The sequence below is a fragment of the Dama dama genome, chromosome 19, assembly GCF_033118175.1.
Source record: "Dama dama isolate Ldn47 chromosome 19, ASM3311817v1, whole genome shotgun sequence".
Taxonomy (NCBI): domain Eukaryota; kingdom Metazoa; phylum Chordata; class Mammalia; order Artiodactyla; family Cervidae; genus Dama; species Dama dama.
The window spans coordinates 69,794,032-69,810,108 of NC_083699.1; the positions used below are offsets into that span (position 1 = coordinate 69,794,032).

The 16,077-nt window shown below is 48.9% G+C and overlaps 1 protein-coding gene across 4 annotated transcripts in view; it reads right to left on the minus strand.

Annotated features, from left to right (window-relative positions):
- DOP1B (DOP1 leucine zipper like protein B) overlaps window positions 1–16,077 on the minus strand; it is a 125,023-nt gene that overhangs the window by 89,214 nt on the left and 19,732 nt on the right. For 3 of the 4 annotated variants that reach the window (XR_009697016.1, XM_061167349.1, XM_061167348.1), the window contains exons 3-4: window positions 1,157–1,338; window positions 586–756 (exon numbers count right to left, since the gene is read on the minus strand). Coding sequence is in view for 3 of the 4 variants with exons in the window: in XM_061167349.1 (XP_061023332.1) it covers window positions 586–756; window positions 1,157–1,338 (353 nt within the window). In the remaining variant the exon portion in view is untranslated. The remainder of the gene's footprint in view (window positions 1–585; window positions 757–1,156; window positions 1,339–16,077) is intronic. The other variant, XM_061167351.1, reaches the window with a different exon arrangement.

Consider the following 16,077-nt stretch of genomic DNA (forward strand, 5'->3'; position numbering starts at 1 on the left):
CCTTGCTTTTTCATTTGGAAGCAGCCTAGTAAACAATGGGCTTCACTGGTGGCTCAGACAGTAAAGAATCTGCCTGCAATGCTGGAGACCTGGGTTCGATCCCTGGGTCGGGAAGATCCCCTTGGAGGAGGGCATGGCAAACCCCTCCAGGTATTCCAGGAGAATCCCCATGGACAGAGGAGCCGGCCAGGCTCCAGTCCGTAAGTTCTCGGAGAGTCGGACATGACTGAGCGACGAATGCTTTCACGTTCACGAGTATACAGAAGGAGGGAGCAAAACTTCAGAACCTGACACGTTAAGAGGCAGAACCCCATCTCCTGCCGCCCACAGACCGAGAGACTCTGGGGAACTCTCTTACCTCCTGACCCTCACCTGGAAACGTGGTAAAATTCGAAGGGGCACGCGGTACTTCGTCAGGCAGAGACGCCACAGAAATGTGAATGTTGGCCTGACTTCTGCACCTACCCTGCTTCCGAGGTCTTCTCCGCATGTCTCCCCCATTTCTCACAAAGCAGGGGAATGAAACACAAGCAGGCACCCCCTACACCGGGGGGTGGGGGGCCAAAGGCTCTGGCCGACACCCACCTGTCATAGATCTCCGAGCCCTCCTCCAGGCCGGGCAGCAGGCCGACAACGAAGGCCTGGAGGCTCGGCAGCAGCAGCTTCTGCAGGGGTAGGAAGTACTTCTCGTATAGGCCGAGCAGCACGGGTCTCACCGACATGGCTGCGTGCGCCAGAAGCGGGAACAGCCCGCAGCTTTGGGGGCAGAGGAAAAAAAAAGGGAGAGGAGGGAAAATGAGAGGCCTGCTCAGAAGCTCCGAGGGGTCAGCCAGCCCCAGGGGGTCTCGAGAGCCGCCAGCCGGCCGTCTACGCTGGTGACGGAGGTGCCCAGCCGTCCAGGGACGGTTACCACGCAGTGCGGGCCCCGGGCAGGCCACAGGCAGTGTGCACACAGGGCATTTCAGCTCAGGGGGAAAAGTCAGGGAGGACGGACTCCGGAGGGCGGGCGCTGGGGGAACCTCCTGACAGACGGCTTTGTGGCGAACGGACGCATCCCTGCGTGGTTCCCTTTGTGCATCCTTTTCTGCTCTGGCGAACCAAAACATGGATTCCTTGGGGAATAGAAGAGGGAAGTCGTGGGTGAAGCTAGCATTACCTGTACAGGAACAAATCCTTGGCCAGCCATTTGGTCCCCACGATCTTAAAGATGATCTCGTAGGTTTCTAGGGCTTTTAAGTGCACGCCACTGGGCAAGGCGGGATGCAGGCACTGGGCTAATCTCTTGCTGATGACGAGCCGCCTGGGCAACAGGGAATATCTCAGGTTACTCTGCAGAGCCTGGAAAACAAGAGGAGAGGCAGGGGAGGAAGAAGGTGGTGACGCGGACAGAGGAGCATGCAGACACTGAGGCCAGGAAGAACCCAGCAGGCTGTGACGTGGGTGTAAGAGGCAGGATGTGAGCGGACAGGAAGACACAGGGACACTCCGGAGGGCTCAGGGTCCAGGGCTGCGAGCCAGCGTCGGGGAGACAGGGCTGGGGGAGCCCCTCGCATTGCTGGAGGGGACACAGGGCATGGATTCAAGACTGGGGGAGACCCTGTGTCCCTTCAACAGAGAAGGAAATGGTGACCCACTCCAGCATTCTTGCCTAGAAAATCCCATGGACAGAGGAGCCTGGTGGGCTTCAGTCATGGGGTCACAGAGACAGACACGGCTAAGCATGCCATACATGCGTTCCCTCCAAAGGGCCTCTGTCTCCATCAGGCCAGCTTCCTGTGAAGCCGCATGCTCTGTCTGCGGAAGCCTCGAGTCTATACCCGCGACCAAGCAGAACACAGACCTCCCCGTCCCTGAGAAGAGCCCTGTGTGTGAGCCGCCGAAGGCCTGCATTTCCCATCAACCTCCCAGCTGCGCTGCACGGCCAGGTGTTCTGAGTGTGGTTCGGGGGGTCAGAGGGGGGGCATCTGGCAGAGATGGGGAGCCATGTGCTTCTAGGCCAGGACTCCCGGCATCTTCACCAGTAAGTTCCACAGGAGGAAGTCAGATCCCTGCTGGTGTGGGATGACAGTCCCCACCCCCACCCCGAGCGGGCCTCCTCCAGCAGGACACAGGCCTATGTGTGCGCTAAGTCACCCAGTCGTGTCCAGCTCTTTGCAGCCCCATAGACGGTAGCCCTCTAGGCTCCTCTGTCCGTGGGATTCTCCAGGCGAGAATACTGGAGTGGGTTGCCACGCCCTCCTCCAGGGGATCTTCCCAACCCAGAGCTCGAACTCCTGTCTCTTGCGGCTTCTACATTGGCAGGCAGGTTCTTTACCACTAGCGCCAGTTGGGAAGCCAGGACTGTGGGCCTGGTCTGTGCTAGGGCATCCCTGGGTGTTTGCTGTGCCTGAGAAATATGGTGGGTGGACTTCCTCCTAACAGGGCGCCTCCCTCCTGGGGGCAGGTCCATGCTGTTCCTCACGGCATCGAGTGGCCGCTCCGAGAGCGCTGGGTGGGTCCTCGTGACTCAGTCTTATACACCAAATGCCTGCCCTTCCCGTGGAACAATCCACATGACTCACACAAATATTTACTGAAAGCTGACAGGGTGAAGTCCACGCTTCTTACAAAGCTGCTCAAGAAGGCCTCCACGGCGGACTCCAGCCCGATTCACCAGCCCCATCTCTCAATGCTTTGGCTTCAAACTTTCTAACAACACAGGTCCACAGAGGACCCTGCCTGCCCCCCGCCGACCCCCAGCAGCTCTGCCTGAATGTTCTCCTCACTGGACTCAGCTCAGCACCTACTCAGGGAGGCAAGAGCGTCCCCCCCAGGGCAGGGTGCCCATGGAGCTGTGCTCCGTCGGGTTCCAAGTGTCGCTGACGGGCAGCGTGGAGCGAAGCACCATCCGCTCCCGGGCTGAGCTATGTGAGCTGTATGGGGCCGGATCTGCCTTCTTCCTCTGATTTTCTCGAAACCTCTCTCCGCCCAGTGACCCCTCCCAAGGCAGACAGCTCACAGGAACATCACCCGACGTGTGTCAGAGCCGTATGGTCTCAGGCCCGTGACAGCTTGCTTTCTAGAAGCAAGGAAAATGATCTCAACTCTAACACACACACTGAGGCTATGCAGGAAGTCAAGGGAAAAGAAGGAAAATGACATTTTCCACCAGAAGCATAAAGTAAACTGAACTCTCAAAATCAATAAAACTACCTCTAAAGAAAAAAAAAACATCATCTCGAGATCATCAAGAAATACCTTAAAATATTATTTGTAAGAGTTGGATGACTTAAAAGAAAGGGAAAGCCAACCAGTGTCTTTTAATGTGCTCGTGTTAAAAAAAAAAAAAATTGAGGCAGTGACCTGGCACGATGTGCTCTGACAGCAGATGAGAACTGAGGCATTGAGGCCAAGAGAAGATGACCGTGGGAAATCCACAGGACAGAGCGCATCTGACGACTTTCGGACACGCAGAAAGGGAGGTGGGATCGGAACGCCCCACCTGGGCTCAACAGGTGTGAGCTGGCCGATCCTGATGACAAGGCTCTTAGGAAACCACGTCTGTGACCCACCGGGCTCTCGATACTTGGGTCCTGGGCTTTCTCCCTGATCCCAGAGGAGGAGAACCAGCCTGGCCTCACCTGTTACGTCCATCAGGCAGACCTCTTGCTGTTTAAGTCACAATCTCACTTCTGCTCAGCACAGTCTCAGGACCTCTGCTACTCGAGGTGCAGAAGATGGGCTGCTGCTCCTAAGGGGGTCACCTGGGACCCGCAAGTGTTTGTCCACCCCCAGCCCCAGGGCTGTACGTCAGCAGGATCTCATTTCTCCACCCTTCTGAACACCAGGGTGGGCACCATGACCTACCCTGGCCAGTGAGCTGAGTGGCATCATGTGTCACTCCCGGTAAAGGCTTCAGAAGCCGATTTCAAGGCCCAATGGGTTTTCTTTGCCTGCTTCTAAGATCATGGAGACCCCGCCACGAACTGCAGCCCCTCCCAGACTGGGCCCCTGAGAAATTACAGACAGCAGAAACCACCCACTGAGCCACAGAGGCAGAACTCAACCATCCTGTGAAAACCACTGAGCTCTTTGTCTTGGGGAATTGTTCGTTACCATGGCATAACCTCGCCTCTCCTGACTGATACAAATCTTCCCATATAAATGGAATTACAAGGAAGCACAGCCATTCATTCCAAATGAACAAGGCTGGCTGCTATTGCTTTCTCCTTTAAAATTGTTACTCCATTTAATTTTGTTAAAGAAACATAACTGAGAACTGAGACCCTACCAGAACATGTGGAATGAATTGTTCACTGTACTCTGCCCACGCTAACCCAAGCAAACACATCATACCCAAGTCAGGGGTCAGGGCCTCTGAGTGACAGGCACGCTGAAGATGAAGGAAGCTGTCAGATTTGAAGACCAGCAAGAACAAAGGGGACAACGGAGGATGAGATGGTTGGAAGACATCACCGCCTCAAGAGACATGAGTTCCAGCAAACTCTGGGAGACAGTGGGGGGGACAGGGAAGCCTGGAGTGACACAATCCACAGGGTCACAAAGAGTCAGAAACAACTGAGCAACTAAGAACAAAGGACAGAATCAGACAGTACTTAGAAAAACGAGGTGCTCATCCTTTCTGATTAAAAAGAACACAAATTAAAACTTCCGTGAAGTGCTCTTCTTTTCACCCATCAGATTGGCAAGTCAGATGAAACCACACAGGTTCAGGAGTAGAGCAGAGACACCCAGAGATCATGAACTGGGTTCATCAAGCCCACAGTCAGGATTTGGTCAGACAGTATTTGCAAGCTTGCTCCTTGGAGCAGCTATGATACAGATTGCCCTCTGTACCACTCTCATCACAAATAATGGGACTAAAATAGTGCTTGGGTCATAGTGATTTTGTTAACACACTTCTTGCAGAGGCTGGAATTTAATAAGTGCTTCAAAACTGAGGTTACACAAACAATGAGACAGAGGTTATTATAATGTCTGGTTTAAGTACACAAGCTTCGGGGTCACAGTCTGGAATTCAGTTCCATCCTCTGTTGGGTGAACCCCTTAACCTTTCTGGGTCGCAGTTTCACAGGAATAAAGGGGCCTCACTAAGTTGCAAGCATCATGATATATCACCCACAGGGTCTACCACAGAGTAAGCAATCAACAAGCATCTCCTCTTATTATGACAGTTCAGTTCAGTACAGTCAGTCATGTCCAACTCTTTGCGACCCCATGGACTGCCGCACGACAGGCCTCCCTGTCCATCACCAACACCTGGAGTTTACGCACACTCATGTCCATTGAGTCAATGATGCCATCCAACCATCTCATCCTCTGTTGTCCCTGTCTCTTCCTGCCTTCAATCTATCGCAGCATCAGGGTCTTTTCAAATGAGTCAGTTCTTTGCATCAGTATTATAGTTTCAGCTTCAGCATCAGTCCTTCCAATGAATATTCAGGACTGATCACCTTTAGGATTGACTGGTTGAATCTCCTTGCAGTCCAGGGGACTCTGAAGAGTCTTCTCCAACACTACAGTTCATAAATATCCATTCTTTGGTGCTTAGCTTTCTTTATAGTCCAACTCTCACGTCCATACATGACTCCTGGAGAAACCATAGCTTTGACTAGACGGACATTTATTGGCAAAGTAATGTCTCTGCTTTTTAATAAGCTGTCTAGGTTGGTCATAACTTTTCTTTCAAGGAGCAAGCATTTTTTAATTTAGTGGTTGTAGTCACCATCTGCAGTGATTTTGGAGCCCCCCGAAATAAAGTCAGTCACTGTTTCCCCATCTATTTGCCATGAAGTGATGGGACTGGATGCCATGATATTAGTTTTCTGACTGTTGAGCTTTAAGCCAACTTTTTCACTCTCCTCTTACACTTTCATCAAGAAGCTCTTTAGTTCTTTGCTTTCTGCCATATAAGGGTGGTGCCATCTGCATATCTGAGGTTATTGATATTTCTCCCAGCAATCCTGATTCCAGCTTGTGCTCCATCCAGTCCAGCATTTCTCATGATGTACTCTGCATACAAGTTACATAAGCAGGGTGACAATATACAGCCTTGACGTATCCTTTCCCGATTTGGAACCAGTCTGTTGTACCATGCCCAGTCCTAACTGCTGCTTTTTGACCTGCATACACATTTCTCAGGACGCAGGTCAGGTGGTCTAGTATTGAAAGCTCTTCTGCTTAGAAAAAGCTCTCTTGCTTTTTCAATGATCCAACGGATGCTGGCAATCTGATCTCTGGTTCATCTGCCTTTTCTAAATCCACCTTGAACATCTGGAAGTTGACGGTTCACATACTGTTGAAGCCTAGCTTGGAAAATTTTGAGCATTATTTTACTAGCATGTAAGATGAGTGCAACCGTGCAGTAGTTTGAGCAGTCTTTGGCATTGCCTTTCTTTGGGACTGGAATGAAAACTGACCTTTTCCAGTCCTGTGGCCACTGCTGAGTTCTCCAAATTTGCTGGCATGTTGAATGCAGCACTTTCACAGCATCATGTTTCAGGATCTGAAAGAGCTCAACTGGAATTCCATCACCTCCACTAGCTCTGTTCGTAGTGATGCTTCGTAAGGCCCACTTGACTTCTCATTCCAGGATGTATGGTTCTAGGAGAGTGATCACACCATTGTGGTTATCTTGGTCATGAAGATCTTTTTTGTATAGTTTTTCTGTGGATTCTTGCCACCTCTTCTTAGTATCTTCTGCTTCTGTTAGGTCCATACCATTTCTGTCCTTTATTGTGCCCATCTGTGCATGAAAAGTTCCCTTGGTATCTCTAATTATCTTGAAGAGATCTCTAGTCTTTCCCATCCTATTATTTTCCTCTATTTCTTTGCATTGATCACTGAGAAGGCTGTCTTAACTCCCCTGGCTATTCTATGGAACTCTGCATTCAGATGGGTATATCTTTCCTTTTCTCCTTTGCCTTTCACTTTTCTTCTTTTCTCAGCTATTTGTAAGGCCTCCTCAGACAACCATTTTGCCTTTTTGCATTTCTTTTTCTTGGGGATGGTCTTGATCACTGCCTCCTGTACAGTGTCACAAACCTCTGTCCATAGTTCTTCAGGCACTCTGTCTATTAAATCTAATCCTTTGAATCTATTTCTCACTTCCACTGTATAGTCATAAGTGATGTGATTTAGGTCATACCTGAATGGTCTAGTGGTTATCCCTACTTTCTTCAATTTAAGTGTGAATTTGGCAATAAGGAGTTCATGATCTGAGCCATAGTGCTAGAATCAGATTTAAAGATGGAGACAAAATGCACTGCATTTTAAAGGAAATGACTGAAATCTAATCACTTACAAATAACGTCCTTTATTGTCACAAAAGTAAATAAGGACACTAGTTAGATGTCTTAAGAAGAACGTTTGAGGAATTGTTGTTCAGTTACTCAGGCATGTCTGACACTTTGCGACCCCATGGACTGCAGCAAACCAGGCTTTCCTGTTCTTCACCATCTCCTGGAATTTGCTCAAACTCCTGTCTATTGAGTCAATGATGTCATCCAACCATCTCATCCTCTGTTGCCCCCTTCTCCCCCTGCCCTCAATGTTTACCAGCATCAGGGTCTTTTTCAATGAGTTGGCTATTCCCATCACATGGCCAAAATATTAGAGCTTCAACATCAGTCCTTCCAATGAATACTCAGTGTTGATTTCCTTTAGGATTGACTGGTTTGACCTCCTTGCTGTCCAAGGGACTCTCAGGAGTCTTCTCCATCACCACAGTTTGAAAGCATCAATTCTTCAGCATTCAGCGTTCTTCACGGTTCAACTCTTACATCCGTACATGACTACTGGAAAAATCACCTTCCCAGGTGGCTCAGTGGTAAAGAGTCTGCCTGCAATGCAGGAAACCCAGGTTCGATCCCTGGGTAGGGAAGATCCCCTGGAGAAGGGAATGGCTATCCACTCCAGTATTCTTGCCTGGAGAATTCCATGGACAGAGGAGCCTGGCAGGCTATGATCCATGGAGTCACAGAGTCGGACACGACTGAGCGCACACACACACACACACCAGTGACTAAGACTCTGCATTCCCAATGCAGGGGTCCTTGGTTCAATCCTTGGATAGGGAGCTAGATCCCAGATGCTGCAATGAAGACAGAAGATCCCACGTGATGCCACTAAGACCTGGTGCAGCCAAATACATACACACCTAATAGATTAAAAAAAAAATCTATCTATATATATATATAGTCTCTATTTTCATGAGACTTTCCCACTGTCTCACTGAGGACTAATGCATGGAGAGAATCGGCTCCATGTCTTTAAGGAAAACTTAGGACAGGAGTTATCTAAAGATGTATTCCTCGCTCTGGCTGTTATGTATTCAGAGCACCGAGTGCAGGTTCAGCCCTGGTGGCTTTCTTCACCCAGACACCCTGGATGCAGGAGCACCTCTGCTTGTGGGCTGTTAACCCCAGCACCAGCGCTGTCACCCTGGGGCATAAGCTAAGCATCTGGCCAGCATGGCCGGCCCACTAAGACACTTCCCAGTGGGAAGTTGGGGCGGGGGGAGGCATTCTGCTGCAGCTCCTCTGGAAGGAGCCTGGTGGGCTCCTGGTGCCCTCAGCTTCTGCTGCTTTTGAAGAAGGAGACCTTGTCCTCGGAGCAACTCTGTCCTAGCTAAGTCTCTTCAGTCGTGTCCGACTCTGTGTGACCCCATAGACGTCAGCCCACCGGGCTCCCCCGTCCCTGGGATTCTCCAGGAAAGAACACTGGAGTGGGTTGCCATTTCCTTCTCCAATGCAAGAAAGAGAAAAGTCAAAGTGAAGTCGCTCAGTCGGGTCCGACTCATAGCGACCCCATGGACTGCAGCCTACCCAGCTCCTCCATCCATGGGATTTTCCAGGCAAGAGTGAGGTTTCAAAACTGAGTGCTGAGCACTGCTCTTGGGAATATAAGATGGGTCAGCCGCTGTGCTCCTCACAGTATTAAACACTTGATTTGCTTACCAAATTATTAATTCCATTTGATCCAGCAACTCCATTTTTGGGCACACACCCAAAAGAACTGAAAGCAGGGACTCAGAGAGTTATATGCACACCCATGTTCAGTGCACTACAATTCGCAATAGCCCAAAGGTGGAAATAACCCAAGAGCCCATCGATGGATGAATGGATGAACAGATGTGGTCTGGACGTACAATGGAATATTATTCAGCCTTAGAAAGGAAGGAAATCCTGACATGTGCTACAGCATGGATGAACCTTGAAGACACGGCATGAAATAAGCCAGACACAAAAAGACAAAGATATTATACGATCCCACTTATATGAGGTGTATAGTGTAGTCGACTGATAAGAGAAAGTAACTGGTGGTGCCCAGCGGCTGGGGAGAGGGGGAACGGAGGTGAGTTTAATGGACAGGGCGTTTCCAGCTCAGGAAGAGGCAAAAGTTCTGGGATAAACGGTGGTGACGGCTGCACTGCAGTGAAGGACGCTCCATGTCACTGGACTGCACGCTCAGAAACAGTTAAAACGGTGAATTTTACTTTCTGTATATTTCACCACCAACAACCAAGAAAGAAATGAATGCTGTGTTCACCCAGCTGCTCTTGCCGGACCGGTCTTGAGCTGCAAGGACCATGAACTCCTGAGTGACGTTCACGCCTTGGATTAAACTGAACACTCTTTCCTGACCAGAGAGCAAAGGGCCTCTTTTTTAACCGTCCTGAAGGGCCCCAGGGACTTGGTCCAGCCTCTCAAGAGTTAGAGTTTCTTACCCTTTAGTTAGCAATATAGTGCCTCCTCACCTCAGAACCGAGTCCCACTGGCTAGAGCTTGAAAACACCCAGTTCCCTCCTCCTGCCCCTCGAGCTGTTTAAGAGCCGCCAGGGCTGGACCCGGTTCAGGTCAGGGAGGCCCACCCTGACTCTGCCTTCCTCTTTCCAGCCTCCATCCAGGCATTTCACTTTGGCAAGAGACTTCTCCAGTGAGCTAAGCTCAGGGAATATTTCCAGGGAAGCTTCATTGTTTGGGTTGCGTTGTTTAGGAAAACAGAAACCCAAAGTGACTGGCCAATAAACTTAATACACACACACACACACTCACACACACCACTGAGGCACGAATACTGAATGAAAACAATGTATACTTAGAGTGAAACGCTCTTCTACAAGTGTAGAATAAATACCTCAGGGAAACAGATGAATTGGGAAGGAAAACATGGCCATGTTTTCAAATTTACTTTTAACACGCTAACCAGAAAGGAAAAATATGATTAGACAGGAAATTAAACTTCCTTATTTGTTTCACCCAGGCACTGTATTATTTTACAGTATTCCTTGAGCTATAATTAAGATATAATTACAATAGTTTTAACCTCATTGTATTCACAGGCTCAGCAGACTGATCTTAGAACAAAATAATAAAATACAAAATCTAAGTTGCAAAGAAAAGGTCTGAACCACATCTGAGCTCCATTAATAGAGACCAGGAAGTGTCTCGCTTCACTCCACCCAAGGCAACGTCTATGTTTCTCTTTTGTTTAACTCTGACATTATCCAGTCTGACAATCTGATATTCTCCAGGACTCCCAGCATGATTAAAACAGATCTACGTAAGAAACATGATTAAAAATTCCAAAAGGGCACGTCGTGGAATCAAAAAGTAACTCAATATACTTGGAAATGGTTAAGATGATAAATTTTATGTTATGTGTATTTTAATCACAATTTTTAAAATGTCAGGGTAATTTAATAATATGGGTGAGGGGAGAGTTAAATTACATTTTAAAAATGCTCTAACCCTTAAAATAAATTTTTAAATGTTTCCTTTAAAAATTCCTAGAAGAAAACATGTCCACACTGCTATATATAAAACAGATAACTAACAAGGACCTACTGTATAGCACAGTGAACTCTATAGTCCAATGAGCCATATGGGAAAAGAACCTAACAAAGAGTGGATCCATGTATATGGATAACTGATTCACTCTGCTGACAGTGGATACTAAACACAATGCTGAAAAGCAACTACACTCTAATATGTGTGTGTTAATCACTCAGTTGTGTCCAACTCTTTGCTACCCCATGGACTGCAGCCCACCAGTCCCCTCCGTCCATGGGACTCTCCAGGCAAGACCACTGGAGTGGATTGCCACTTCCTTCTCCATACTCTAATATAAATTAATCTGAAAATGACAGCCCAGACCTGCCCTCCCAGTGTTAGTGCTGACCTCAGGACGCCTGATGAATGCCTGACGCTCGTCTATAAAGGGATGCTGAGGAAGCCAATTTAAAACCCCGGCTCTTGTCAAGCAGATGGTACGGCCCTGCATGTCTTCCTTCTGGAAGTCAGTCATTTTTATAAGGATGTTCATCTCATGCCACAAAAATGAAGCTGCAGGTGAGTCAGACTGGCTAGGTGGCACAAGCTTGAACACTCGCTAAATACTTGCCAGGGACAGCAACAGTGCCCTTCACATGGAATAAAAACAGGACAGACACTGCGTACGGACAAACCGCCAGGACTTCCCGTGTTAAAGCAAGCCTCACCGGAGAGCACCCGGCCTGCCCTAAGATGGCAGTGACTGGCCACCTCACCGGCTTGGGGCGGGCAGGAGACAGCTGGGGAGACTGGCATGTAACCACAGCCTCCGAGAGCTGGGGCGGGGGGCCAGGATCCCAGGTAGCCAGCGAGGTCAGCTTCAGTTTTCATGGTGGGGGGAGGGAGTGAAACGGGTCCAACTCCTTCATTCAGGACAAACTTTCTGCTGAAAAAGGTCCTTGACTCGCGTGTTGCTGTACTGCTTTCTGATCAACGCTGAGAGCAAGCCCGCAGAGCTGCGCCCTTACTGAGTCAGTTCTCATCCACGCCTTGCGATCCCAGCCATAAAGCTGCCCGCAAAGCCCAGGACACAGCGGTTCACTCAGCCTCCTGCATCCGGTAGAGACCCAATAGGACACATTTTTTTTTTTTCTCTTTTAAAATTTTCTTAAAGATCATTTCTTTTGCATCTGGTTTACCTTACTGCTGGAGCTTGCATGCACTGGTACTTTCTGAACAAATAGCACGCTGGTGGCACAGGAAGAATGGACTGAAGGCTGAGCCTCTCCACGCCTGGAGAGACCTTACGGGGCACAGAGAGGGGCACGAACCAACCACATGTGCCAAGAACCAGTGGATCGAGCCCTGGGCCTGGGCTCTGCTCAGCGAGTCTCAGAAACTCATTTCTATCAGCTTGTATGGCAGGTTTGGCTGCAGAGGAATGACCAGGAGGGCCTCACACATGAGAAAGATCAGGAAGACGAGGGCAGGGCCGACGTGGCAGGGAACCGGGGCTCCGATGGGGGCACCAGGCAGGAGCTCTCGCTGGCTGTCCAGCCTGCCCCAAGCTGCCGCCACTCATCATCTCACGTTATTAACAGAAAACACGCCATCACCTGCTCTCAGGCTGGTCCCGCGGACCAGACTCCAAAGGGAGCCGAAGCCTCTGGGGTGCTGGGTCCACTCCTGCCCCCCAGGGCATCAGGATCTCATGTGTGTGCAGGCGTGTGCATGCACATGGCACCAGGGGCCATCCCAGGCTCCTGGCTGACGGGACTCGGGAGTCCGACACTAGGCCAGAAAACGCTTCTGGAAACATCCCAACGAACGCTTCGTGGCCTCACGGAGGGACAGGCTACGACGCGTGTGCGCACATGCGGCTCTCTGCTTCCTCTCCTCTGAACTGATGGCGTGTGGGCTCTAAGAGCCACTGCGCTCATCACTACACCTCCTTTCTCTGCCCCCCGCCCCCCAGTTTAGGAACTTCAGGGGCTACTGTGATGCTTTCCAGCACTTTCCAGGTTTCCAGACTTGATCCTTTGCTGACTGCAAGACATGCCTCCCTCATGTCCACACGCCAACCACCCCTCTGCCCCACTCCGTGGACTTGGATGGGCCGCTGGGGCTGAAACACCATGTGCAGAACAGCCCGAGCTTCATTCGCTGTCTTTATCAGTAAAAGGAGCGGAGAATTTTGGAGGATTCTAGGTTTGAAATATAATGGGTGAGAAGCGTGTAATGGGTTCACTAAAGGGAATCACTACACTGTAGGGGGGCCGGCTAGTGATGGAAAATCATGAAGGTCAAGGCAATTGAGCTCCACGGTAAACCACATGAAAGGCAAATGAACATGAGGGGCAAACACACCCTTCAGAGTGCAGTCTAAACCCTGAAACATACATGATGCAGAGATGGCTGAAATAATTAACCACCATGTATACACGGATTCAACAATAAACGTAAGCCTACTGTTTAGACACACAGATGGTTCCTTTCTTATCTCTGTATTAGAGGAAATCCTCACCCGAAACCACCCGGCCACATCTCATGGTCAGAGAAGGTCACATGCCCACCTCTGGATTAATCCCTGCCAAGTGCCAAGGATAAAGGAATTACTGGGATTAAGTCCTCTGACAATAATACTCCACTGGGGCTGGAAGGCGGGGGCTACCATCCTGCAGCGCATCGCCACCTGATCCCTAGACGTGCCTGGGTTCTCTAGATGAGGAGGAAGTGGGGCAGCCGGGTGGGCGACCAGCACTTCGGCCCCAAACTGCAAAGTGTGGAGCCTGCCTGAGCCCCAGGGCTCTGCTCCCAAGCTCGGTGTTCCCTCCTTTACCCCACAAACTCTGACTCAGCACACCTTAGCAAAACATGTTCACTTCGAGGCGTACCGCAGGTGCTGGGAGGACACCTAAGCCAGACAGTAAGCACCAAAAGCACAGGAGTAAAACGTAGGCACCTGTGTTGCTTGGACAAAAGCAATCAACACCTTACAAACTGATCAGGTAATGGACATACTGATCAGGAAATGAACATATTCATACATTTCTTGCCATGTAGAGGTAAGAAGTTATTAAGGTTAGTAAATAAGGAGCAAACTGGCCCTTGATGAGGCAAGCAATAATACAATGAATCTGCCCAGCTGAGGCACTCCCCTTAACGTTGGTGCACCCTGGGGCGTGGGCTGGGGAGGTGGGCAGGGGCAGGGACGGCCCACCTGAATCGAGTCCCCTTCTGCGGTAAGGGGTAGAGCTGGGCCAGGGACGCTGCGCCAGCCGAGCATTTTTCTCCCTTAGAGATATGAGTGGAAGTAGCATGTGCCACGGGGCCACAGAGGGTCAGACGTGATTGAGCCAACACAGTGCAGCTTGTGCCATTAAAGTCCAAGCTCACACCCAGATGCTCCTCCCGCTTCCAGCGGGACACAACGTCAGTAAATGTTGGGAGCCACGTGTTAAGGACGGCAGGGTCCCTGGCTTGAGTCTGTGGAATGATCAACAGAACGTCAGTTGCCCAATCTGGACCACCACTGCAGAACTGATTCATGAGCAAGAAACTTCAGTCGTAGGGGGGCACTCAAGATTTGGACTTCTTTGCTACAGCAGCTAACATTACTGTTACTGAAGCCCTGACAGTCTCATCAGTGTTTAACCTAGATCCAGAAGATGCTAACAAAAAAAACACTAACAGGACTGGTTGATGGTATGTACACCTGTCTACCCAAAGAACTCAATATAATTAGCTGAAAAAAACTGAGAAATAAATTCACCAAGTTGGCTAGTTTCCAAATTCTGTACACTGATCATTTCCTACATGGCAACAGTCATTAAAACATACAGTGTAAAATAATCCCACTGATAACAGCAAAAAATACATGCATAAAATATCTAATATATTTAACTGACAGGAGGGATTTATGTAGGAAGCACAATCCAATGCTTAGGAACCTGAGTGAATGCTTTTCGGTCACTGAAGAGACCACCACATTTCCAGGTGGGAGGAAGCCCGACTGTGTGAAGATGTCCTTCTCCCTGAAATATACAGTAACTGATACCTAATACCAACCACCCCGTAAGAGTTTTTTTTTAAACTTTGCAAATGATTCTGAAGTTCACCTGGAAGAAAAGCACCTGGGAAAGGTAGAAAAATTCTGGAATCGAAGAGTGGTTCGGCCAGGGTGGAAAACATGGTCCTGCCAGATAAAGGTATAAAGCACGGGAGCTGAATGTGTGGCTCTGGCACCACACAGGCAATTAGTGGAGCAAAATAAAGTCCACACGGACTTGTGTATTCAAAGGTTTAACTCTACGTTCATGGACACAGCAGCTCCACCACGGGAGACGCACCTTACACAAACAGCCACGGGGAGGAAGACGCCTGTTAGAACCTGCTTTAGAATTATGAAAAACCGGAAGTGAACTAGTATAACAATAAAGGGTTTCAAGATCTTGTCCACCGATATACAATGCCCCCTCACTCCCTTTTTCTCTTCACACACACACGAGACACAGCTATACATGAACTGTTCAACCTGCCTTTCTTGCCCCCTTACTTTATCATGAGTATTTTTCACATTAGTAACTACAAGTCCACCTCCGGTGAACGCTGCTGGTCATCACACTCTGGCATCATCCCCTACTGAGGGTGGTCATTCCCAATGTTTCACTACTAAATATATAGAAATGATGTAGATTCTTAGAGTTCTCTTTGTGTTGTATTTTCATCAGATTAAAACACATATACAGTGATCACACACTAACCATCTGATCATTAATCATTTGGGAAATTCAAAAGATACAGGGAGACACTACCACACGTCCACTGATGTGCCAAAAATAAAGACTGCCATATCCTATGCTCTTAAATTGGGAGAATTAATATTGTTACAATGGCCATCCTACCCAAAGTAATCTACAGATTTCATGCAATTGCTATTAAGATATCCATGACATTTTTTCACAGAACTAGAACAAATAATCCTAAAATTCACATGGAACTATAAAAGACCCTGAATTGCCAAAGCAATAGGGGAAAAAGAACAAAACTAGAGGTATCACCCTCTCAAGACTTCAGATTATACTACAAAGCTATTGTAATCAAAATGGTATGGTACTGGTACAAAAACAGACACATGGGTCACATAGATCATAGACACATAGATCAATGGAACAGGCTAGAGAGCCCAGAAATAAATCCATGCCTGGATGGTTAATTAATCTAAAGATACAGAGGAGGCAAGAGCATACAGTGGAAAAAAGTCTCTTCAACAACTGATGCTGGGGAAATGAGACAGGCACGTGTG